Source organism: Calonectris borealis, chromosome 10 (genome assembly GCF_964195595.1).
Source record: "Calonectris borealis chromosome 10, bCalBor7.hap1.2, whole genome shotgun sequence".
NCBI lineage: Eukaryota > Metazoa > Chordata > Aves > Procellariiformes > Procellariidae > Calonectris > Calonectris borealis.
This window is the reverse complement of record NC_134321.1, coordinates 24,192,401-24,218,576: the sequence shown is the minus strand read 5'-3', so window position 1 is coordinate 24,218,576 and position 26,176 is coordinate 24,192,401. Positions and strand designations below refer to the sequence as shown.

Below are 26,176 nucleotides of genomic sequence, written 5' to 3'. Positions count from 1 at the left end.
TATAACGAGAAAAATGTGTCTAATTAATAAGCAAGGTGAGGGGTTCCTCTGAGTGTCACCTGGAAGGGGCCCCTCTTGTGACCGACTCTGAACAAAAACTGGCATGAGGGGAAGAGTTTAGGCAAGCTTGTACTCATGCAGAAGTGAAATTCTTTGCCCAATATAACCTTTGTTTCCACATATTGGTACTTGCTTTTTCAGTCAGAATAAAAGAACTGCTGACGGTACCTTTTTATTCCCACAGCCTAGGATGTATGAACATGGAAGCTAGCTTGAGTATGGGACCAAGAAAGGAACTGGAAGGATTGCCAGTGTAGACATAACCTACAGGAGCACAGTGTAGGAAGGCTGAGTTGGATTTATGACACAGTAAATACACTCCTTATTACCATCAAGCTATAATAGGGATTCATTTATGGTGACCAACTTTCAAAGAGTTAACTTTTACAGTTAAACTTTTTCAAATTAAAGACTTTATGTAAAACAACTTTAGCTAGCAGCGTTTGAGTGGCATTGTTTTTTTTCCTCTACTTAGGTTTGCATAAAGCTGGGCAACAACCTCCTGCTCATTTACTCCAAGGAGCAAAAATTCTCAATGGTGCTTTCAGGTCATGGACTAAAAAACAGGTAGGAGAAGCAGCCTGTTTGAATATTGTGCGTTCCTCAGGTTTGTCAGTCACTGGAACAGAGAGCAAATGCTAGAACAAGTAATATCTCCATAGCTAACCAGCTAATTCTAAAATCCCAAAGAGAAGGGACTTGGGAGAGCAGGGAAGGAGGGCAATAGCTGGGATTTCATAGTGCCACACGAGGAGTCAGCAGGAAAGAAGGTACCACCAAAGCTTTAAAGAAGTCAATTCTGCATACCGCCAAAAGGATACTGAATGACTGTTCTCCCTGACTCTGAGCATTTTCATGTGCCAAATCAGTTAAGCAGAGGTTGTGTATGCAAGCGAGGCCTAGAACAACGCCTACATTTTTGCGTGCACAAGGTGCCCAGTTCAGGCAAATCAACACGTTAATTGAGCCAGGAAATACATATTGGTTGGAGAGAAGGCTTAAAGGGATTTGCAGCCTGAATTTCCGGCTGCAGTCGTTTCAGAAGTGTTATTCTTGCGTGTGCTGCTCCTAAAGTTTTAGGGAATTAGCTGCAGGATACGGGCCGTTCAATCATAAAACGTGAACAGGGGAACTAGCAGCTTTAGGATTTTCAGACATTTTCAGAAGGGATGAGCAGCTGAGTACACAACGTTGCACGCACAGTTAGGTCGGTTAGGTGGCTGTCCCAGATTTAAATGAAGTCAGGGACTTGGCTGCTCCCTACTGCAAGAAGCCAGCGCTTGAGCCTGAATTCAGAACTGCTGCCTGGTTTCCTGTAGAAGGACCGGCTGTGTGGAAGCTCTCTTCTCCATGTCACCCTGTTTATTTTTCCACTTGCCAGGCAGATGAGAAGTAGTGAGTCAAAGGAAGTGAGACTATGTTGGCATTTAGGTAAAGTTGAACTTTGAATATTGTAACATGACATGTGAATGCAAATGTTTAGTCCTGACAGGGAGCTCCCAGACCACTCTGCTGACAAGGTATATGTCTAGTATACTCATTGAAGATACCAGCCTAAGACAATCTCTCCTTCTAGATGTAGAAAAGGCATTTCTCACAGAATATCACGTAAGGGGGTGAGCAAAGTGATGTTACAGTTATGAAAATTCAATAATATCTGAAAAAGACTATTGACTTTGTTGTTCTCTCAGGACAACTATTTACAATAACATCCAGAAGGGGAAAATAGTATATTTTTTCCTTATTTGGAGTACTGATGCAGTCAGTATTGATTTCAGTACGTAGGAAAAATATTGATGTGTCACTTAATGAGTTTTTTTTTATATTTTTGCAAAAAAAACATGCACAGAAACAGTAGTCTGGCTTTGTTCTATTTTAGGCTTTAGCAGAGCATGAAGATGAACTACCAGAAAACTTCAAACCAGCACAACTTATCAAGGACCTTGCCAAAGAAATAAGATTAAGTGAGGTTTGTGTTCTTTTCATAATATTAACTATATTGTGGGTCTTTTAATAATCTAGGCTATAAAATGGATGACTTGAAATAAATTAATCTTTCTTTCCCAGTCTCTTCATTAAAAGAATTCATGTGAGGTGTCGCAGTAGGGGGACTGCTCAGGACTCTTGTCCGTGGCTGACTCGCCACATACCCTGTTTGCTTTCTCCTCGGCTTTACGCTGTGTCTGCCTGTCCTACATCCTTCCTCCTCCACCTTCTAGCTGGACTGGACACACTCACTCTCCATCTTTATCTTCTCTTTCACTTTAGCTGCTCCTTACCCAAAAATATGGTAGATCTCAAAGAACACTGTTGCCATCCTTGATCGTGCTCCTTATGAAGTATCTCCTTGTTCATCGGTCTTGTCTATGACATTGTCTGAGCTTGGGACTATTATTCTGTACATTGTCCCAATAGGAAGCCTTGCTCTTGGCTGGCTTCTAGGCAGAGTTACTATAGCAAATGCAATAATAATTATACACCCCCCACCCCCCCAAAAAAAACCAATCCAAAAAACCCAAAAAAAGGAGGTTGCATGGAGGTATCATCCATTAAGTCTGGTATCAGATTCCACTAAGTGGAGATGTGTGACAGTGCAAGGTGACAATAGCTAGTTCAGTTGTTTTAAGAAGACATTCTGTTACATTCTACCCCTTTTCTAACTATATCCAAAGACCTCAAAATTGAAATCTATCTTGTCCTTTTATCCTCTTTGATGTAGTATATAAGTTTTCGGATTGTCAGAATGGCAAGTTAAGCAGAAAATAATTTCTTTTTAATTAGTCAGACAGTGTTAATTTTAATTGGGCAGCTATTTTACTGCTTATTTTTCCTGAGGGCATGAAACATGATTCTGCTACATTTATCACATCTGAATTTAATGGAAATGGTTTGTGCTCAAGCTGATTAGCATTTTAAACAAAAGACCATTCATTTTATACATTTGTTTGTTTGGGCAGTCCATTTAGCAGTCCTACCTGATGGTATAACCTGGCGAGAATTACATTCCTTACGAAGCCACTGGAGTTTCTCCAGGCCAAACTTGAGCTTGAGCAATGTGGGGGTGGGAATTAGTGGTGAGCAGAGCGTTACTGTGGCATGTGGTGTGGTCTTCATTCCCTGGCCAGCCTGACCTGTGAATGCAGTTGCCCCTTTATTGAAGGGCGGATCTTTGGGGTTTGTTTCCCCAAGGAAGGGCGGGTGCGGAGGAATATCTAACGTGAGACAGGTGGGTCTGAATGCCTTCCCATTTTGTGCTAAACTACAGAATGCTTCGAAAGCCAGCAAAGCAGACACGAGTGCCAACACAAATGCCGAGGAGATCTGTCCTGTGGAGAAGGAGGAGGCACCATCACCTGTCCAAGTGACGCCTCCGCCCCCACCTGTAGAAAAGCTCCCTAAAAAAAAGACTCCCAAAACTGTGAAAACCCCCAAACAACTCAAGCCATCCAAACCCCCCAAACCTCCCAAGCCACCCAAACCCCCTAAGCCTCCCAAAACACCAAAAGTTAAGGGAGAAGGAAAAAAGAAAGGAAAGAAGGCAAAAGAGAGTCCACCGCCAGCCATCCCGAATCTCGACTTGCTGGAGGCACACACAAAGGAGGCTTTGACAAAGATCGAGACGCCAAAGAAGGGGAAGGTGGGTCATATTTTAACCTCTCCCTGATCTCACGCCGTAATAGGGATAAAATCACTCCCCAGGTCTCATGAAAAAAATAATTTAAGCAACACAGTGTAAAACCCTGTCTCCACTGAAGTAAATGAAAGTGTTGTAAATGCTAGCTTATCGCCCTTTTTTCACCTGACTGTTCATTTGATTTGACTGTTTGCTTGATTATTCTTTTGATATGAAGCCTCCGAGAAACCTATTGATTCAAGCTGAGTCTGGCAAACTGCTGCCAGTTCCCTGCCCCAACTGAGGCGAGATGAAAATTAAAAGGCATTTTTAATGGCTTTTTTTGTGCCCTTTGAACTATTATATTCTTATTTCAAGTGTTATTATCACTCTCGTGTGCATTTTCGTAATCGGTTATCAAAGATGAAGGAACTCATTTCTAAAGCATCTTATTTGGATGAAATTTTGCTCTAGAATGAGTGAACAAAGATAAAACAATAGTTTGCTTCCATTTTTGCCCACGTAGGATAAGTTCCATTTTGATGTCCTTTAATTCGATGTGAATTTTGCTGCTGACTTCAGTAGGGGACAGGATTTCATTGAGGCACTAACAGAGTGATGTATTGGCCACTGTTTGTTAAGAAATATCCGTAAGTCTTTTCTAAAATGCGTCTGAATTTTCTAGTAGTTTGTATGTAGTTTGCTCCTGTCCACGGAGCAGTAGGCAGGGAGATTAGTTTGTTTTTACAGTAATCTTGTATGTTGATATATCAAGGAGAAATGCAGCTAAGTCTTTTGCATTCTCTGAAGCAGCAATATTTGATTGCATCTCATATTTGGGTTCAAAAAGAATGAATCAGAAGAGGAGTTTTCAAAAATATATCATGTTATATTCCAGATAAAAAATGTGTTTCTGTAACATGCCAGCACTCCATCCTCATTAAGAGTACATGCTGACTTTTTCCCCAGGCTGCAAAGAATGTTTTAAGTGTTCCCAATAAGGAAACTGCTAGTAAGCAGAATGAGGTGGAGAAATTTGAAGTTCGAGAGCAAAACAAAAGCAAAACAGAAGCCAAATGGAAATACAAGGTAATGTCTCCTATCAAATTCTGCTGCTGATTCTGCCACGTAGTGATAAGTCAAGGTTGGAGAAATGTTCATAGGTCTACCTGAGCAGAGAGTACAAGGCACTGATTTTCAGTTCCCAAAGAAAAAATTTTGAGCAGAAAATAATTTAATCACTGATAAAGGAGGGGGGTCAGGTTCTTCAATAGCACATGCCGAAATGTCCATCTTTATCCCTGTTGAAGCCAGTGGGAACACTGTGAATAGTGACATTTCTCAGTGCTGATCTCTTTTGTGATTCTTACTTTAACATAGTCGTGCTACTTTTAAGTCTGGAATAGTTCCAGAAAAATCAATAACTAACGATGTCATGAAAGTAGAGTTAATGAAATCTGAATTATGCCACATGAATTAAAAGCTTGCCTTCCCGGAGGGCTAATGTAGGGTGAGTAAAATTCATTCATAGAATAATCCATTTTTTCTCCAGGTACCATTTAAAACAAGGTGACACTAGGCTTTCTCACAGAAATAGCTGTCTGAATTTTGCCTGCTTTGTGAACTTCTAATGACAAAGGTGCAAACAAATTCCCTAAAACAAAACAGAAGTTCATGCTTTTTCACATGGGGAAATTACTAAGAATCATGAATCATTAACATTAGAGACATCTAAATTTTTTTGTGTTAAAAAAAAGTCACAGTTAATGTCATTAGATCAATATGTACCAATTAACGCCACAGCCAGTACAGCTTAGGGAAGTATTAAGGCGATGCTTAAAAAATAGTCAAAGGCTTCCTTTGCACTGAATGACTTCGATATTAAATTACTAAATCCATAATTCAAGCTTTTCTGAAGGTGTGAAAGAAGCAAGTGGAGCCTGGGAATAAAATGCAGTTGTATTTGTGAGATTACAGGCACTGTGCGAGATTCTGTCCTCAGCCACACAGGCACGACGCTGATGGGCAGCGTGCTTAGCCTGTGCTCTGATTCACGAAATGTGTGTTTAGTGTTTTACATCAGTCTGTACCAATTCAAGAGAGCAATATTTAAATTTAAATATTTAAACATGAGGGCATCGTGTTTGTGATGGGCATTGTTTAAACTGGTGCTGAAGTGCCTCCTGAATGGGGACAAGTTCCTGAAGTAAAACCCATGTAGTCTAAGGAAGAGTATAATCCTCTCTTACTTACCACATTTGGGGGAACATATTTTTCTCTGCATATAGATCAATGGATTCTCTGAGGTTACCTAGGAATCTGAAATATCAACAACTCATTCAACTAATTTTACTGTTTTGTTTTGGGTCTTTTGCCTTTCAGAACAGTAAACCTGATTCACTTCTAAAAATGGAAGAGGAACACAAATCGGAAAAGACGCCTTTATCAGGAAATAAGGACAACAAATTTACATTCTCTTTCTCTAATAAGAAGTTGCTTGGGTAAGTAAAAATATGATAATACACATAATTAAAAAAGGCAAATTAAAAAATCTTGTCATTGTTTATGGTTTTTTATACAAGAAGGTGAAAATCTGCTTTTCTGGTCGATGTAGAAAATACACTTACGCAAAAAGTTCTTCGCTCTAGAACTTGATTTTACCTAGAACCCAGCATAGCTGGCCATAACAGCAACGCCCTATCTTTGAGGCTGGTAGTTTGCTTGAGAATAGTGTCTTCAGTATTCAGGCAGTGTCTCATGTTTTGGTTCTTACTAGTTGAGTTATATTAAGTGGTTTTTGTGCAGACCCTACTCAGGGTACGTTTTTAAGAAACCGTTAAATGAACTCTGCATACTAAAATTCCATGCTGTGTGTGCATTATGCATATCACGATATACTTTGAGACAGCTTTAAATAATATAGTGCTTATTTGAAGCCAACCAAGGCTACTCTAGTCAGCATTGTATTTTGAGATATAAATTGTAGGTACAGAAGTGTGTTTGTAAAATTACTTGAATTGCTGTGGCACCTCTGAAAGTATTCAAGTTGACTAAGATTTCTACATAAAGATACTAATTGTCTTCCTCTCTGTCAATTTGCAAGATGTTTTCTAATCAGAGTATTGTTGCTGATTTGTAATTTTCTTTTCCTCAGTTCAAAAGGAGTCAAAACCCAGCTGAATACTAGTGTGTTTGGGTCGCTGCAGAATTTTAAAGAAGATAAAGCAAAACCTGTACGAGATGAATATGAGTATGTGTCAGATGATGGTGAACTAAAAATTGATGAGTTTCCAATCAGAAGGAAGAAAAACACTACAAAAAGAGAACTGCCCTGTAAGAATATTTCCTATTTTGTCTGTGTCTACACAACAAAGTCTTATGTGTTGGTTGTCCAAAATTAGTCTTCAAAATCTATGTGATTTATAATTAAAAAAGCCATGTCTTAACTGTCAGTCAAATATAAGTGGCTTTGAATTGCTTTAGAAGTTATGGCTTAGGAGTGCTATCTTTCGAAGGGAAAAGAACCATGACTTTGTTTTTCTTTTTTCTTTAATTCAGTTTTATCAGATAAAAAAGACACTCTGCAGCACACTCCTGTTAAGAAGCCAAAGGTGGAGTCGGTATCATACAAGGTATGGCTGTCATTGTACCATCACAAGCAAGCAGCCCCTGTACGTCTCTAACAGCGTGTGGGGCAGTACTGGCGGTAGCAAAGCCTCCTCTCAGGCTGTTGTCGCATCCTCTCCCTCATCCTGCAGAGTAGGTAGCGGTCAGACGTTGCCAGGACTAAGCGTAATTTGGTACTGTGGCTTGAACTGCTTGTAGATGATCAGGCCTGCTGGGAAGCCTGCGTGGGCACCGTGACAGTTGTATCGCAACAGGAGAACAGGAGCAAGCCATAAGAAGGAATGGGAAGGGTCAGAAGGAGTTTTCTGTCATACCTGGCTTGATGTTACATTGCTGACAGGCACAGGGTCTGTCCCAAGCTGTGCTCCCACCCTGCGTCTGTCCTCTTACTTCCATGTGCTTTGTACACTGGTCGTTAAATTTCCATGTTCATGTTTGACAGATGAAACTCGGAGTAATGCGGATACAGGTGAACTCACATCATTTGGCGTTTCACATGGCTAGAAGCCCTTAATACCTATTATGTAGCAATTAAAGGTTTTGTTTGCTATCACTCAGCAGCGTCTCCCTCTGCCCATTATGGGCTTACATCTAGAATGCCCTGACTCAGCACAACACTTTATCGTGTCCCTAACTTGAGGCAGTGTCAGTGTGCCTGCTGATAGCTTACCAGCTGAACAGCACAGGCATAAGTTTGCTCTGTGTTAGCATTGAAGCTCAATGCTGGAAATTAAATGACATTAAATGACATTAAAATTAAATATTTTGCCCACCTGTAGTTAATACAAATTCATAGTATAATATCTGAATAAGTCAGAAAAAGCAGAATAGCTTGTTAACACGGAACTGTAGGTGACTGAAATGTTTGGCCCTAAGAACTAAGGAATCCTTTTCATCCTGGTTTGGCTCAGGGATATTCAAGAGCAAGCACAGACCTCCTTGCCCGAGTCAGTAGTTGACGTCTGGAGACCAGTGCACAGAGAACAGGGAAAAACATGCTGGTATCTCACTGTGCAGAAGCTTAAGGAGGGAGGCCAGTTCCTGGAGAGAACAGTGATTGGCAGTCTAAGCAATAAGGGCTGGGACTTTAAAGGCCTGAAAGTAGGGCAGGAATGGGGAAAAAAGTTGTTCTATTATACTCGACTACAGTGCATAGAGATACTGGCCCCAGAAAGATAGTTAGAAGCAGGTAGCTTCCTTCAGTGGCCTCAGATGCCACTGTTTATATGTGTCTATCCCATTCCTCTGTCAGATCTTCCTCTTCTGTTGCAGTAGGGATGGCAGAAGTGGGTCTGTCCCTGTGTCTGAATTGGCTACGTTAACAGTCCTGAAAGGTACAGACCTCTGCCCTGAGCATATCTGGGCTGACAGAGGGATGGCCACACAATCTTTTCTTTCGCTGCACGGGTCAAGGTCTCAAGAACAGGAGCAGGGGCTGAGATGGCAACACAGCGCCTGGAAACACCACTGTTACAGTGGTTTGATCCCATGAGCAGGATTAGATCTCAAAGCTGGTTCTTCAGGGTTGGAAGGGGAAAGAAAAACCTACCATGACTACAGGCTGCAAGGAAACTCATTTTTACTGTGTGGTTTTGGGTTTTTTTTCTTTAATGAAAGCAAATTATAAATGCTAGCCCTGTGTCTTTGGAGGAGCAGCAGGCTGCAGAAATTACTGTGCTGCTCTTCTTGACTAACTCAGGGAGTTTCTGCTTTTTTGAGCCTTTTCCTTGTTTTTGCAGAGCGATGACTCGTCAGATGAAGATTTGCTTCACATTGACACAGAGGCAAAGCCAGGGCGCAATTCCAAAGTAAAGAAAGAGAGTGGAAGTTCAGCAGGAATTCTTGATCTTTTGCAGGCAAGCAAGGAAGTTGGGGGTTTAGAGTATAACACCAACAGGTATGCACCAAGGAATGTTTTTTACCCGTAAACAAAAATTGCTCTTTTGTGGTTGTGCGTGTGTGAGAGAGAGAATGAATTTTGCAGCTCCGTAACTGCTTTTTCTCCAGTAAGCAAATTCTTCCTTTATCCTGTGATCTGGAGGGAGAGGTGGGAAAGTGTGTGGGAAAGGTTTTGGTGGTAAAATTTAAACAAATAGAGGCTTTTCACATCTGTAAATGCTGAACATCCATTTTAGCAATAATACTATAATAGATGAATCATTCAAAAGGAAGAGAGAGCTCAGTGAATGCAGCTTGAGGGCGTGAATAATGTTTTTTAATGTAGTAATAATGTAATAAAGTAATCTAAATGACCAGCATTCCTTCCATAAGGCATTGTAAGGCGCTGCGCATTTCCCCGAATGTCAAATGTTTGAAAGGAGAAAATAGGAAACTGCCTACCCTCCCTCACACCCCTGGTCATCATTCTTCTCCCCACCAAAAGACATGGCTTGGAAAAAACCACACTCTTTTGTGGATACTTCTATACCTAAAATGGAAGTGCTTGCCTGGGCTTGGTTGTGTTTCATATGGGACCACTGTAGGTGGGCATTGAAGTTGACACTGGATGTTTTGGAATATGGTTAATAAGGTACAGCACTAGATCTTTTAGTAATCCAAACAGTGAGCAGTGAAAAGAAATGCAAAATTGGAAAATATGGTTCATAGACTCAAATCCTGCGGTTCAGGATTGTCTGGCACAAGGTTTTTGTTTGGGCCTCTCAAGACAAATGTATGGGTTCACTACCTCCACTCTTTTCAGGCCAAGACTGATCTGAAACTACTGAGAGAGAATTAGGTAATAGAAGCATGCGTGTCATTTCGAAAGAAGCTAGTGGGACTTTCCACATATGGAAATGTCTTGCTTAACTCAAACCTTAGGAACAAATCCCCGGGAAGGGTTTTGGGAACATCAGCTGCGTTTATGGCTTCCGTGCACAGAATGACACTGCAGACATGAACTGCTACGTCTTATGCCCTGTGCTCCCTAGTAGTCTGCTGATCAAATAGATCTTTGCTGCGGCAGCCTTAACTGAATGATTTGTCCCTCCCCTGTAGAAGACCAGAGGTATTCCCTAAGCACTTCCCACTGCTCCACAGGGACCGTAGCCTTGGTACTTCTGGAAGCTGTGGGCTGTTGGTAAATTGCTGGCACAAGTTTCTAAATATGCCTGTTGTGCAAACAAAGGAATTATCCTCTGAAAGGTGAGAATGACAGGCTGGGTGGTGATGTGGGAAATGATGTGAAACGTGCGGTAAGGCTGTTCTTGTCTGGCATTTTAATAAGCCAGTTCCATCTCCACTCTGCCTTCATTTGAAAACCACCTTCACCAGGCAGGCAGGACATGTTGGTTCTCCAGGCTGGCTGCTTGAAGCAGCATTTATCCTACTCATGATTCATACAGCAGATGCGTGGAAGCAAGAAGTGTGTTGCACCGTTTTATACGTGCAAAGCAGCAAAACTAATTTGCTTTGAGTAGTAAAGCCAGATACCACATTCAGTGGTGCCACATTCAGTGATTGCTGGGGTGCCCCAGCATCTTTTTCCTCCCTGTTTTCTCTAGCTCCGCCTTGGTCATACAAAGCCACAGAACCTGTGGAGGAAGTAGAAATAGCTGTAGGAGAAATAGGTCCGAGAGTTGAGAACAGACTGGACAAAGAGAGACTGGTGCTGTCCTTCTCACCCCTGCTGTGCCCTTGCTGGGTGTTGGGTGTGCGTGACCCAGGAAAAGTGCAGCTTGCAAATTTGAAAGGACTTGTTAAAATGGAATGAGAAGGTCCCCTCGGAGGGGAAGATATTATCTAAACCTGGGAAAGATTGGAAGTTAAAAGCCATAACTGAGAATTCCAAAAGATATGCCTCATGGTCAAAGGGGAACATATGGAGTGAGTTACCAAGGGAAACCATAGAAGCAAATTTTATCACTGAGTTTAAAAAAGATAGGTTTTTTGATGTTGAGAGAGAAGATGGAATTTTTTAAGGTTGCAGTGTGGTGACAGAGCTACAGAGGAATCTAAAGGAGGGAGTATTGCTGAACCAGAAACATCTTCTGGTTCAACCTTCTCAATTTATTAGGCAATTGTCTCTTCCGCAGCTTAGATGGTTGCAAGGGATTAAAGCATATTATATAGACCGGCTTCATGCAGGCTACATCAGTTGTGAAGTACCAGGCAGCTCTGTGAGAGACAGTCTTGCCTTTGTGCATCCACATTTAGAGTTTATTACTTGTTGCAGCACAGCGACAGGGATCCTCCTCTCTGCGTTGAACAGAGGTGTGCATGCGGAGTCTCCTGTAAGAGTTCTCTTTTCATTCCTAATGGGGGTGAAAAAAGCCAATCATTTTAAAATTAAGTAACATAGTCACTACATATCCTTGGAAGGCTTATCTTGACAAGGCTGCTATTTCCAGGGAAGAGATCTAATCTCAGTTTAGTCCTGGTTTTCCTCCATTACTGTCTTCCCCATAGCAAAGAGTGGTTGATCGAAACCGTCAACCACCTCCTATGATTGCGGAGGGTATGGGGAGAGGTACCAATGTGTCTGCAGCTCCCAGGAAATAGAATATTTTTTGTTGTCTGAGCTCAAGTGGGTCAGTGGTTCTAGATTTTCCTGCTCTCTTGAGATTTGGCCCCAACTCTGCGCCTGCTCTTCAAAAGAAGTAATCGCATTGGCACTTGTTGTCTATTTGACTGTTCCTATGAATTCCTTTCCATTCTGTGTTATGGTGCATAACGGAACTGAACTAGTGTTTATGTCGAATTTACACTTACATTTTTGGCAGATAATTAGACATGTCGGCAGGTAGTTAGGTGTATCTAACTCTGGGAGTAAAGTTCCCAGTGCAATATGATTCCCATGCTTGAAGTTTGGTATAAAATAAGAAAATTTATCAACCATTGTAAGAATTAAATCTGCCTTGGCCACGTTTACACTACTAACCATTCCGTGTATAACATGGTTCACTGCCTGTTTACGATGTGCAGAAATGCAGGGGTAAGCAGAAAACGTAGGTTAAAGAAATGGTCCTCAAAGATTCTCTTCCTTGCTTGGGAGGTGTCTTTTGCTGTTTGCAATGGATTAAAACTGCCACTCAGTAATGGAGTAGGACTTGGGCCTTTCATTTTTCCTCCCTTCAGCCTGGGCTCTGTACCCAGTGTATTTGTAGACTTTGCGGTTTCTGAAATCAAAGTCACAAACGCAGTCACATAACTAAACTCTGCATGAATTACTACACTGTGTGTGGTAGTTTAGTGGGAATGTGTCATATCAATTTTGGCTCTTGTATAAACAATTAGGCTTTGGCAGTGTGTGTTGCAGCTTGATTGAAAAAAGCTCCTGATAAATGAAATTACTATGTTTCATTTCATAATTATGCTAGACTTTTTAAAATGGCCATAACGTGTTTTTTTTTAAAAAAAAATGGAAGAAACATGATATGCAAACATACTGTGTCGCAACATAATGCCAATGTGGTCATGTCTGACTCTCAGGAACAATTTCCATCTTTCTCTACTTGTAAGGCAGATAAAGGGTAGGCATATGTATGTATTTATATATATACATATATATATGTACGTGTGTTCTGGATACTCCACGTAGCACTAGTGCAGGTAGGTCTATGTGGAATCTCCTTTGCTCACACAGTGGTCTGTGCGGATGAGAGCCAGCTCTCAAGGGGAAAGCATGGAGCCCTGTCAGACCAGTGCCGGAGCTGCTGAGCCCCAGCAGTAACTTAAGCAGCAGGTCAGGGCTTTTTGTGATAACGACCTTATCTGAATGGTGTGAAACTTTATTCTGTAAAATATCGGACTGTCATTTGCAGCTGACCAAACCAAATGCCCTGATGGCATTACCTAGATTGCTCTAGAGAGCTGCATCTCCCGTACTTCTGTCAATGGTAGCGAGAGATAATGACAGAGGTCCTGCAAAAACTGCTGTAAATGTGGAAACAGTCTGAAAGAATTAAAAAGTGGAATATGGAAAAAAGCTTTGAGGGACTGGTAGTCACGTGATCTTGAACTGAGCAAAATTATTTGTTGTTTCCAGGTCTGATTCAAAAATGGAAGGAAATACCGGTTTTGTACTTGAAATTATTTGAGTTCCATAGTTTTATACAACCGTGACTTCTCCAAAATATTGATAAGTCATTACTGTCTTGGCTCCACTTCTTCTTTGTGGTTCATTTGCATTTGGCCACAGGTGAGGGGAAATGCAGAAATGACAGGGAAATACTATCACAGAGAGAGGATGGTAATTTATTGCCTTCCCTTTACATGCACAGCTGTTTTTCAGTGGTTCTTATTTGAAGTATTCCAGAGTAACGGCAGTTGGAAGGGACCTCGGGAAGTCCCCTAGTGCAGCCGCCTGCTCACAGCACAACCAGCTGCAGTTTCACCCGGTTGTTCAGGGCATTGCCCTGAGTTTTAAGTATATTCAGGGATGGGGATCCTGCAGCGTCTCTGTGTGAGCTGCTTGGCCACCCTCACTGTGGACCTTTGCTTCTTGCGTTGGATTGGGATTTCCCCTGCTGCAGCTTGTGACCACTGCCTTTCATCCTACTGTGCACCACCGAGAAGGGTCTGGCTCTGTCTTCTCTGTAACCACATGAGATAGTTCTTGTTTCAAGTTAGTTCTTATTTCCATTTAGAATATGCTCAGTGGTTCCTGTGGCTTTCCTTTTCCCTTATCTATTTTTCCTCTAATCTTAAGATGAGACTGGGCGATAGCTATTCAGAGGCGAGGTGAGACGTTAGTGAGCTTACTGTCTCTCATCTCCGCCTTGCCCTTCAGTGCCTCCAGCCGTCTGTGTAGGATGGAGAATGCGGAAGAAGCCACCCCTCAATGACTAATATTCTGCTGCAATTAATAAATTCAATTTCTACATATGAGGCTATAGGTGAATGGCTCAGTAATTGCTTGTGGAAGGAAGGAGATGATCTGCCTCGAGATGTTGAACCCTCAGAGAGAGATGGCAGTAGTAGAATTGGTCGTGAAAAGTGAGGCACCGGCTCCCTGCATGATATCCTCTCCTTCAGGGTGGTGGGATCGTTCCTGTGCCCAGGCGGCGCAGGCGCCAGCCTCAGCTAAGGAGGTAAAACCTCAGTCTGTCCGCGCTGAATTGTATGTATTCTTGTCACAATCACGGCTGTTGCTTGTTGCCACCCGCTCTGGAACGTGCTGTCAATGCTCTTGTCAGGTCCAGGCAGGTAACACAGGCAATGTGAAAGCCCCAAAACGTTAGCCTGAAGGGATGCTGTACGCTCTCCTCCCTGATGAAGATACTGCTAGCAATGGCAAGCAGTTCTGGGACACTGAGGCCCCGACACTTAAACCCAACACAACAAATAGTTGCAGAGAGCACTGTGTGCAGGGCGCGAAGCCATCTGTGCCTTACAGACCAATGTCTTTTCCTCGGGTGCCCACTGAGGTGGGTTGCCCTTCCCTGCGCCTCATCCCGCTGTCCCGACCAGCCGGGCAGGCTGGTCAGCCCTGGGGGGATTTTATTTGGGATGAGTTTTAACAGCAGATTTCCCCTTCTGTTATGGTGCTTCTCTCTGTTAATAATGTCCTGCCAGTTTCAACTCTCGGGAGCGGCAGCAGAAAGGCAGTTGCTGATGATGACGATGCACGTGGCTCGTTAGCAGGCACGCGAGCTCAGGCTGGTCGGTGTGGCTACAAGCTTGGCCCGTTGGGCTCTGTACCAGCTCAGTGCGGGCTCTGGGTAGGAGCTGGGCCTGGCGTACCTCGGGCTCGTCCTCCACAGCCCAGCCCTGTGGGTCATTCAGGCGGCCACCGTGCTGCTTTGGCCATGCCTTTTTGGCCACCTGCGCGGTTCTTTTGCCTGTGGACTGTGCGGTGGCTGCACCGAGGTTTACCGCGCGGTGCTGGGTGTTGCGGGGGAAGCTGGCAGTTTCCAGTGTGGACCTCTTTCAGCTCCTGCACGGTACGCAGCTGAGAATCACCAGATGCTTGCTAGGCAGCAAACGGTTATTGCAGTAAACTAATCTCTCAATCACGTGTCCTTGTCTTTACAAGAGTAAAAGGGAACAATAAAATCCCGAAAAGGGAGGCCGTGCAAAATACTGAAGTGGAGCCCACTGCAAAAGGCACAAACTGCTACCAGTCAGTTTGTTAAAATGTCCTTCTCTCTGTTCATCCACAACCTCATTTTTTAGCTTGAGAAAAGGAAAGCAAGGCCGCCGGGATTTGCAGAGCAGAGGCTATCGCCAAGTGCCACCTCGCTGTGTGTTCGAAGGGCCCTTGCCAGCCGGCTGCTGGGAAGGGAGCGCAGGGGCAGAAGCACTCTGACTGCTTTGCTCCTGCTCCTGCACTCATTTTAAATGTTTTTTAAGTCATAGTTGTAACTCACAGATAGTTTACTTTCATAAATGTTTTTTTTTAAATCATTGCTGAAGCTACAGAAAGGGGATATGGCCTTCCAGAGCTTAAAAATCGCTTCCTGATTCTTCTTGAATTTTTTTTGGCTTAGAAAGCTGAAATACTTCTAACGGAAGCACACGTGAGCGCATGCCCTAATGAGAAACACTTTGCCCCGTGTGCAGCTCTGTCTCTTTGAGACATTTCACCCACACATTCAGGTTGTGGTTTGACTCTCAGAACCACTGGTTTTGATCATATTCCACAATTTATTTGTTGAAGCTTGTGTTGCTTAAGGCAGTTCCTCTCTGATTTGCCCGTTTAGTGGTCAGTGTTTGATGGTCTGTTTGCAGTGTTTTGAAAGTCCAGTGTTTGCAAAAATAGTTGGGGGAAAAAATTGAAAGAAAATATGTTAATTTCTTATAGATGGTGCAAAATATGCCTTTGACGGGGAGAAGGCTAAGGCATCTGGCATGATAATGAAGGGATTAAAATGTCTCTTTCCTAAATAAGTTTTTCGATGTTCTTCTGTTCGTTGAGTTGCTAGCTGCTAACACCAGTCTTAACTCATTTTCAGGATTATTTATAAATGCAATTAGTGCCCAGAAACTCCCGTTATGCCTTGTACGTTACTCTATCCGGAGTCCTGTAGTGGTTTAAAGTGGATTAAATTAAGATCAAGTAAGAGAAAGCGATGTGGTACTGCTAATTTACTTGGGAAATGCTGTATGTTAGTGGCTTCTATTGCATAATTGTAAAAAATATCGTTACCACAGCAAGTTTTTTCTGCATTTCACTATTTGCCCAAACTCCAAAGTTCTGGAAATTCTGTTGCAGAATTCATGTCTGGCGTTCTCTGACGAGACTGTCATTCTTCTATGTTCTTGTATATTGTGGGGAGCGCGCTTCCCCACCTCGCTAAGCGTACATGCCAGTCAGAATTTACACATCGTTTGACCTCAGCCTGTTCTGTAGGACTGTATTTCTTTCTGTAGTAGATGTGCCACGCCTGTTGACAACTGGCAATAAAATACCAAAAAGCAAGTTCAATGACAGCAAGGTTTCCACCCACCCTGTAGTCCACCCATCCAGTCTGTATCTCTCCAGCATCTCCCATAATCAGTCCATCCCACATCCACTTCAGAAAACCCTCCCAGTGCACTGCAGAAATCTCTTGAATTGCTTGTGCCCTACCATGTTGCTCTTGCAGCAGATGCTGGAGTGGTGACAGCCCCCAGCGTGAACTGTGACCTGTGATCATGAGCTTCCTTCCAGTTGTTCAAATTCTTCCTCCGCTTGCTTGGCAGTACGTAGCAGAAGCCCACCACGACATCCCTCCCCAGTGCTGACCCATAAGCCCTCAGAGTTGCTGATAGAGACACTGCGTTGTTGGGAATGCTGTTACGGGCTTCGAAAAGTTACCTGACCCCTGTCCTCGCCCACCAGCGACAACAGCCCCCAGGGAGCTGCCCATCACGTGCCCCAGCTTCCTGGCGTCAGGGGCAGCAGCCCCAGATCTAATGTGCTGTCTGTGATACTGCTGTCAGCACAGAAATAACTGGTGTCACTTGTGGCATGCCCAGCTGCCCAAAGGGCACCAGCACTGTGCAGTGAAAGGGGTCAACTGTGTGTGAGGCGTTCCTGTTTTCTGGAATCGCTAATAGCTCTTGTATTTCTCAATGTTTCCCTGCAGTCAGCCACCTGCCTCACCCAGCACGCAAGAAGCAATCCAGGGCATGCTATCGATGGCAAACCTCCAATCGTCAGAGTCCTGCCTCCAGACATCGTGGGGTACCAATCAGGCGAAGAATAACTCCATCTCCACACAGAACTCTAAAAAAACGGGTGGTGGCAGCAACAAAAATGCTGGCAAGCGGTTACTAAAGAAAAGCACAAAGAACAGTATTGACATCGAAGATTACGATGAAGATCAGGACCACTTAGATGCCTGTTTTAAAGATTCAGATTACGGTAAGTAGAAACAAAGCAGTCTGAGTGAGCGTGTGCCTGGGTATGCATGTACATATTTGTGCATGTTTGCAAATACCCCCCGTGTTTCTCATGCGCTTGCTCACTTTCTGTCACGTTGAAATCGACTGGGTATTTTGCTAAGAAGGAGTGCAAATAACAAGAGGTCTGCACGGCAAAATTAAGCAAACACTGTATGATAGGTAGACTATGGAGCCGGTGGTGATACGGCCATCCAGGTAGGCTGTATTTGAGGCACGTCACAGTCAGAAGATCTTAAAAAGCATGGAAGCCCGCTGAAACCACAGCAGTCAGCCAAGAAACAGGAAACTGTCCCAGAAGTGTGTGTCAGGTGCTGGTACTTAGGACAGGAATGTCCTTGTCTGCACAATAGCAATAAAATATCTAGCTAAAATGAGTAAGAAGTTGAATTTGTACGTGGAAAAAGGATCCAATGGTATTTTGAGTGTTGGCAGAGAATGCAAGCATCTGAAGCAGAAATGGGCACAAAGCCAATTTGCATCAGTTGTATCAGTTCTGCCATAATAATCTGCAGGAACATTTTTGAATATAAGTAGTGAGGAAATGAAGAAAAGTAGTCATGTGAAGACTGATAAGGAGTGGAAAGCCTGAAGTCCCAAAGAGGGCAAGAAGCTGGTAGAGGTTTATGCTGTATAACAGGAGAGTCTATGTGTGTGTTTAAGTCTCCCTGGCAAGTACGGCCATCAGAAATCATGCGTTACGATTGGAAAACAGGAGTGTGTGTTTTCACATTATTAACAGAGGTGCCAAGGCAAAATGGAGGTGCTGTGACGTGTTGCAGAGGAAGGCTGCCCAGCCATTCAGAGTGCGCTGCATGCGCGGGGATGCAGTGTAGTGCTGGAAGGTGCTTTGGGAAAGCGCGGCTCCGTGAGGCTGTTGGACAGGGCTGTGGTTTACAGGCAGATCCACGCATGAACAAGGCTCTGCTCTACTGAGGGGTGGATTTGCTTATTACGTGTCTGTGCTGCCAGGGAATGGAGCGAGCAGGCTTGGTTTCCGGAGGCTCTGTTTATGCCACATCTGATCAGCAGACTTCTAGTGTCAATGGCCAAATGCCACAGTAATGCCAAAATCAGTGGCGATGTAACAAATGGCAACTGGCAAGAAAAGCAAACGCATGTGAAAAAAAAATACAGAAACTTCATAGTCTGGAACAAAATTTAGACAGATAGGTGTTCATCCAGAGGCCTGTGAAGGGTCCTTTGGTAGAATGGTTCACGTTCACCTTTGGGATACTCACACTATGTCTCACTTCTCTCTGCCTGACTGCGGGAGTCACACGGGCCGGGAAGGTGTGGTGCGGAATGAAGTGGCTGACATGTCTTCAGTACCGGTCTTGCTTGCAATAAGGAAACCTGTTTGTGCCTCTTCTAGCTGTGCTGCCGCTCCACAGACAAGACTGATTTTTCCTGTCTCAGAAGTTTCACTGTGTATCCTAAAAGTAGCTTGTCAGAGTTTAATGACAGCAGCTCCCAAGTGTAGTGTGTGGATGAGAGCAGGAGAAGGTCCCCTGAGTATTGCCGCTGTGTCACCACTCAGTGCTACCTCTGGGGACCCTGCTGTTCTAGCTGTGATGCCTCTTTGCAGGGTAGAGCCGTTTCCTGTACTGAAACTATTGCCTTTGTTTCCTACTGTAGTTTACCCTTCTCTCGAATCAGATGAAGATAATCCAGTATTCAAATCCCGATCAAAGAAAAGGAAAAGTTCAGATGATGCCCCTTACAGTCCAACGGGTAAGTCCATATGGTCTGTGCTGCCTAGAGTCAGGCTAAGTTGTGCAGGTCCCTAAAAAAACGGCCATTTTTCAAGGAATGTAGAAATTGTAAGACCACAACTAGCGATTTCTTTATCATGTGAAGGATTTATCCTTTCCAGTGCAGTGGGAGGTGATATCATGCGCTGGGACTCATGCCGAGCGGTGTCAATCAGTTGGCAGGAAAAAGTCATTCCTGGGTGGGTTGTTGGTTTATTTTTCTTCACACTCTCGGTGATGGAACAATTGGCAGCCACTGTAGCAGTGGTGTAGCAGTGCAACCCCAGACAGCTGAGTAGCCATGGCTTTTAGGTGTTGACTGTGTAAAGAGAAATGAGAGAGAGTGTGGGAATCGTCTCCTCCAGCTTCAGCCAAAGCTGGTGGTCTGGAAGGGTGTTTCTGTTGCAGCTCACCAGAGTGACAGCCCAGGGGGTCCTTAGATCCCTTTGATGTGGCCCACTAATAGGGGAGCCTCCACGGCTTGCTTGTGTGCGACAAACAGCCCATGTCTCATCAGCTTGTGGCACTGCGTGTCCACTCCCAGCTGATGGGGTGGTGAACACTGTCCATTTGGAAATGATGCTGGAGTCACTTGCGTCTGTAGAGTAGGCAGAAACCTCCCGTGGCTTTGGCTTCAGGTAGCTGCAGCTGCCAGTGAGGTTGCTTAGCTGTGTTACGTCTTTATTGGCAGCTCCTCCCCAAGCCACCGTGCCTGGAGGCTGTCGGCACCTCCTGCCCTCAGGCGCGTCCTGGGGAAGGAAGGGCAGGGGCTGCGGCATCCCTGGCCCTCCCGCTGAGGAGGGCAGAGCCTCGCTGCCCAGTATGTGGTTATGCTGCTCACACGGGCACGTTCTGCACGTCTCACCTGCATCTGCTTGCCTTGTAGCACGAGTTGGCCCCTCGGTGCCTCGACAAGACAGACCGGTGCGAGAGGGCACGAGAGTCGCCTCCATTGAAACTGGACTCGCCGCTGCTGCCGCGAAGTTGTCACAGCAGGTGAGGTTGCTTGAGAAGTAGTAGCTGCCAGGAAATGAAAGCCCTCTCCCCCAGCAGCAGAGTCATGCCCAAATAGCAGCGCAGTGCCAGTCCTCCTCAGTGTTTATTCATGCCAGTGGCACAAGGCTCAGCAGTCTCAGGGGAAATAAATGGGATGAAAGTCCAGTAGTGTCGCAGCATATCTGGTAACGCCACAGCGCAGAGCAGGCGACGTATCGGAAGTGTAGAGAAGTATGAGCGAGCGAGCATAGCTACCAGGCTAAGACAGGCGGAGGCTGCCCGAAAGGAGTGTGCATGAACCGCATCTTGATGAGTATTTGAGAGTCTGACTGGTGTGATTGCCTTGTCTGTGGAAATCGGCTGCTGGGAAGCACAAGGATTTACTTCCAATGATTTGGTGAACTGTGCGTAACTATGGGTCAGTTTAGCAAAGATATTGAGGCGCTTTGGGTGTCGATAAGTGTCCGGTCTCTGAAGAGGTCAGATGGATGCTAAGTGCCTAACGCACATAGGCCCCACAAATGTGACACCATGAGGCGCGAAGGTGATAAGGTCTGCTGGAGCAAGGTTGCCGAGACACCGTGGCAAGTTGCTGGAGATGCAGGTTTTGGTGGCATTGGGCTTCTGTGGTGCGTACGGTTGAGTAGAAGAGCTCTAAGAATGGTAGCAGAGTTTCATCAAGAAGCGGACCGAAGGTAGGCAAGGGAAACAGGATGGTGACAGTTCTCATAGTATGTATGCATAAGTGCAGTTGCAGGTCGAGAGATAATGTGTGTGTCCTGGCAGGAAGCAGAGCCTGTGAATCAGTGGGATGTTTGATATCCTCCATGCTATTGTGAAAGTGTATGAAGATACCTGAAGATAGGAGGTGCCAGTTTTTGTGGAACATCGAAAGGTTTGTTCATGCAAAACCACGCTGGTCTCCCAAGGCAGGGTCATTTTGGTCCTGGCTGGCTCCCACTCGCCGCAGTGTACGCAGAGTTATCAAAGAAGGAGGCTCTGCAGAAAGCGCATACGTAGATGCGAGAAAGGCAAGCGTGTGCATGCAGCAGAGCGAGCTGTGAGCGAGATGGTATCGGAACAGACCCTGAGCAGTTTGTACGTGGCAAACTTCGTGGGTTTTCGTTGTATCAGGACCCTAAGCAACGCCGCTGGCCCTTGCCATAGCTAAAGGTCTTCTGGGGATTAATCTGAGCTTCATGTTTGTCATTTTAAAGGAGGAACAAAAAGGCAAGAAGAAAAAAAATACCAAAAAGAAGCTGTCAACCAACAACGCGAACAAACCGGCTCAGGAAGGCAGCTCGCCAGAGCCGAAGCTGGAGTCACATGCCAGCAGCCTCACAGATCACGAGTACACCGCAGGGGCCAGCACCTTTGGGGTCGCCCAGCCTAACAGGGGATCGCAGCCGATGGCACCCGGTGTTTTCCTCACACAGAGGAGACCCTCATCATCCTCGCAGAACAATGCCTCCGCCAAAGGTACCAGGAAACGCCTGGGGTTATGGTGTAGGAATGGGGAAGGGTGAATTGGTCGTGTAATCCATGCCTTTTGCAGGGCCCTCACACGTTGTGTCTGTCACGGGTTTGTAGAAGTGCTTCGGCAGGTCAGATCTGGTCGCAGACAGGGCCCACGGCCTTGGCTGTCCTGGCGCTGTGGGCCCAAATATGTGTTTTGCTGCCGGGCTGTTTGTTGCAGGGTGTGAGGCATCCCATGCTAGGAAGTGCTCCTGAGCATGCCCCGAGGCTCCTGAGGAACACCTGCAGTGGTCACGTCACAGTCCAGCCTGTCTGGTGAAGCCTTGTCCAGGGGAAGATGCGTCCATGAAGGCTGTCCTGCCAGGGCTAGGTTAGGCACTGCTGTGGTTGGGTGGTGGTTGTACGCCGGTACCTGTGCTGACAGGTACCTGAGGACATCCTACCCAGCGGGTGTAGAGCAGTGCAAATCTGCAAACCTGGCTTGAGAGTTGCCGCAAGGGAGCAGAGGAATATGAAACCTTGGGAGTAACACAGCTACACAACCAAAGCCAAGAGAGAGGATGAGGTCTCTTGTCGGCTGTAGGGAAAGCGTTACAAAGCTGAGGCTGTCCTGGACCTCCTATTCTCTGCTTGAACTTTGCTCAGAAAGCGTGACAGAGGCAGGTGTGGGGGACAGGCACTGTGTAGTGTGAAGATTAAGTGTGCGATCCCACTGGGAGAGGCCCTGATTTAAAAAGTGAGGCAACGTGGCAGTGTTCCCTGCATTCCCCTATGTTTGAGTGGAGCAAATCAGAGGTAGTGCATGGCATCCTGCCAAACAGTAAAACATCAGAGTAGCTTGAATGGGCCATACAGGAGGACACGCATAGCCCGTGGTAGGCGCTAGGGTCCTGCCAGGAGCTGGTAATACCTGTGGTTGTCTGCAGAACTGGAGTAGAATGAGCATATTTGCCTGGAATTGTGTCTTTGTGGTGAAATGGTGGCATTAGTGAAACAGGTCCAAGCCAGTGGAAGATGTGATGGGAAGAAGAGTGCTGAATGGAGCCGAACCCCAGTCTGGCTGGTGAGCTGGGCGGCCCAGCCAGGGCATCGTGAAGGGAGCCTGACCAGGCACGTGGATCACACCTTGCCTGTGGTATAGCTCAGTCCCCAAAGGAGGGAAGGAGCCATGTGCCAAGAAAGCGAGTGGCTGACCTCGCAGGGAGTGGAGCACTTTCAGGGCCTCCTGTGCAGGGTCTTGGGACAGCTGGGGGCACCAAGGGGACTTCAGGGCGTCTCTCTGCATGGAGCACAGGGGAGTCCTGAGCCTGGGGACTACCAGATTGGGCATCACTGGGAACGAAGGGACTGTGGAAGGAGATGATGGGATGGAGCAGAATTAGGGAGCTCTACGACCTCCTCAGGGAAGGTCTCTCAGTCTTAAAGAGTGAGGCGAAAGGATGAGAAATGAGGAAACTTCCCATGGAAAGTGTCACCCACACTGTCGTGGTCTTTGAGGCTGGGGCACTTAATGCAGATGGGAAAAGTGGAGAGGAGCTGAGTCTCTGCACAAGAGTGCACCAATGGCGGCATGATGGGAAGAGGACGGGCTGCCGGGGTTTGTGTTGTGCCTGGCAGTCCCAGGTGCCTTGGTGACCAGGGGAATTTCTGGCTGTAAGGTTGTAGCTGGCGAGCGGTGGGGCAGTGAGCAGCTGCGGTAGCTGCACCAGTCCCTGAGGACCAGTACACAGGGAGCACAGACCTCGCTGAACCGCACAGCTCATGAGCAAGGGCCGGGGCTCGTGGTGGTGGTGTCCTCTCATCGGTATGGGGACAGGGAACGTTGTCCACCTTGGGTGTGTTGTAGTGCCTCGGTGCTAGCCTGAATCTGTAGGAAGAAAGTGCGCGTGTGTGTGTGTGTGCGTCTTTTCAGTGTCCTTCTGGCAAGGCTGGGTGCAGGTGGTCTCTCTAGTGCTAGGGGAAGAGAGGGCAAGAAGAAATGTGGAGCTGCGATGGTACGTGGGTTGGTCTCGGTGTGGTGGGCGAGGGACCAGGTGTCCTCAGGGCAGTGCTTGGCCCAGGACTGATGGTGCCCTGCGAGCTCAGCATCCCTGTCCCGCAGCTTTCCCTTAGAGGATGTCGGAGAGGTGCCCAGAGATCCCTCGGGAGCGTGCGGGTGCGTGGTGAAGGCAGGCGCTGTAGCGGCCTGCCGGGTGCGAGGAGCTGTGGGGTGCCTGTGCGCCTGCAGCCTCCCCGGCGAGGCGCTGAGGAGCGGGACGGTGCTGGCGTGGCTGGGTTCGGACTGTCGCCCTGTGGGCAAACAGGTCACCCACGAGCGGCGAGCCAGGCTGGGTGGCAGGCGGGGTGAGGGCACAGGGCAGCAGGGCTGGCACTGCGGAGGCAGGAGGAGCCCCAGCAGAGAGGAGCCTGCACCCTGAGCGGGGTGCGCTCACAGGGATGCGTCCCTGGGCGCAGGTAAGCAACCTGCCCCGGCCGCCGCCGTGCTGGTTGGGCTCCCCGCCCAGCCCTGCCCGATGGCTGCGGGGGAGCCCCCACGCCTGAGGGGTGGCCGTGGCCTCGGAGGGCAGGGGGGCAGGGCTGGCTGCGGGGCAGCCCGGAGGGGCTCCGGAGGAAGGAGGCGGCCGGTGCGGGGCCGGAGGGGTCGTTTCTGTGGGGTGGTGCGGGGCGGGAGCGGGCCCTCACCCCGCTCCCCCGCTCTCCTTCCAGGAAAGCGCACGAAGAAGGGGATGGCCACGGCCAAGCAGCGGCTCGGCAAGATCCTGAAGATCCACCGGAACGGGAAGCTGCTGCTCTAGCGGCGGGGCCGGCGGGCAGCCCGGCGGCGCCGCGCCCGGGGGCGCTGCCGCCTGGCGCTGCCACCACGACAGTAACCCCGTTAACTTGCAGCGGTCGGCGTGTACAGAATCCTGCTATAAATATTTTTTAATATAGATGTCCTTTCTCAGAGTGCTGAGAGCGACTAGCCGCAAAAAGTTAATACTAATCCCGGCCGCGGAGGAGCGGGCCGCTCCCCCGCCCGGCCCCGGCCCGCCCCGGCCCTCGGGCGGAGCCGCCGGCGCAGCAGCGGCAGGGCGGGCCGCCGCCCGCCTCTTCCCGCCCGGCGAGCGCGCAGGGAGGGGCGGCAGCGGCCCGCGTGGGGCGGCGGGGCCGGGGTGGGCCGGGCTCCGGGGCGGGGCGGGGCGGGGCGGGGGCCGTCGGGCTGAGGCGCCGGGCCGAGGCGTCGGGCGCGTTTCTCAGGCAACCCCCCGTCGCCCTGTGTCGCTGCGTTTCCCGAGGCATCCTTTTCCTAGAATGTAGCTTGTACATAGCTTTTGGAATAACCACCACCGGTTTTTTATAAGGGGAAAGTCTCTCCGGGGCGCCGCCCGCCGGTACCAGCTCTTTGCGTAACTTCTTGTACGAGGAGGGAGACAGTTATTTTACTAGCACCTTGTGGAGTGTTTCCGTGTTTTGTGACGATGTAATTTATTAATGTTTGTAGCTTTTTATATTTGTACATTTCTTATGGGCTTTGTTTATATACACACATTACCGGGGCGCGGCGCCCGCGGGGAACCAGAGCCACCCGCGGCCGTGGGCGAGGGCTGCGAGGGCCGCGCCGGCCTGGGCGTCGCGCCGGCTTTTTTTATTATGATTATTATTATTAGTATTATTATTTTTTCGCGACATGTACATTTCTAACAAAGTTTATCGTGGCTATCTATCTATGACGGTGTTTTATTTACCGATTCATATCAAATGCTCTTGTATCGAGTTCACGGAATCTAAGTAAACCTAGAGCAAAGTTTAAAAAAAGAAAAAAAGAACAAAAAAAGAAAGCAAAGTAAACTATTTCAGGTTTTGTACACAACCGCCTGGGCCTGGCCTTTTTGTGGGGTCGGCGAGGGGCAGTGCCTGGGCTCGGTGGGGAGCAGAGGCAGCCGTGGGGGTCCCTCCGGGTGGGTGGGAGGAGCGGGCAGGACCTGCAGGGGGGGAGGGGGGCAGGCAGCCCGGCATGGCGCTCTGCCCTGTCCAGCCCGCTCCTCAGCAGGAGCAGGCAGGTGGGGGGCTCCGCTGCCCCTTTACAAGCACACCACAGGGTGCTAAGCCAGTGCCCCGTCTGCTACCCAAACCCCTTTCCAAGACCTCTGCTTGCTGTAGCACCACAAGAAGCCCTGGCTGATTTGGCGTGGCCGAGTGTCCTGGTAAGATACCCCATGGTCCACCCAGGCATGTCTGCCCACCGCCCACCACTGCTCTCATCATCACCTCCCTTGGGACAAGCAACACACTCGTTTCCCTCTGCTTCCTCCCTCCATCTTGGAGGTCACCAGGTGCTTCAGGC

The 26,176-nt window shown here is 47.1% G+C and overlaps 1 protein-coding gene across 3 annotated transcripts in view; it reads left to right on the top strand.

The window, feature by feature from the left end:
- The window catches only part of PHF2 (PHD finger protein 2), an 87,811-nt gene extending 62,958 nt beyond the window's left edge, over window positions 1–24,853 (top strand). For 2 of the 3 annotated variants that reach the window (XM_075159444.1, XM_075159448.1), the window contains exons 10-22: window positions 536–627; window positions 1,940–2,029; window positions 3,326–3,697; window positions 4,643–4,762; window positions 6,056–6,174; window positions 6,828–7,006; window positions 7,232–7,305; window positions 9,040–9,197; window positions 17,311–17,588; window positions 19,265–19,360; window positions 20,267–20,376; window positions 21,594–21,855; window positions 24,559–24,853. In XM_075159444.1, coding sequence (XP_075015545.1) covers window positions 536–627; window positions 1,940–2,029; window positions 3,326–3,697; window positions 4,643–4,762; window positions 6,056–6,174; window positions 6,828–7,006; window positions 7,232–7,305; window positions 9,040–9,197; window positions 17,311–17,588; window positions 19,265–19,360; window positions 20,267–20,376; window positions 21,594–21,855; window positions 24,559–24,647 — 2,039 coding nt within the window. In that variant the 3' untranslated portion in view covers window positions 24,648–24,853. The remainder of the gene's footprint in view (window positions 1–535; window positions 628–1,939; window positions 2,030–3,325; window positions 3,698–4,642; window positions 4,763–6,055; window positions 6,175–6,827; window positions 7,007–7,231; window positions 7,306–9,039; window positions 9,198–17,310; window positions 17,589–19,264; window positions 19,361–20,266; window positions 20,377–21,593; window positions 21,856–24,558) is intronic. The other variant, XM_075159445.1, reaches the window with a different exon arrangement.
- Window positions 24,854–26,176: the final 1,323 nt, after the last annotated feature.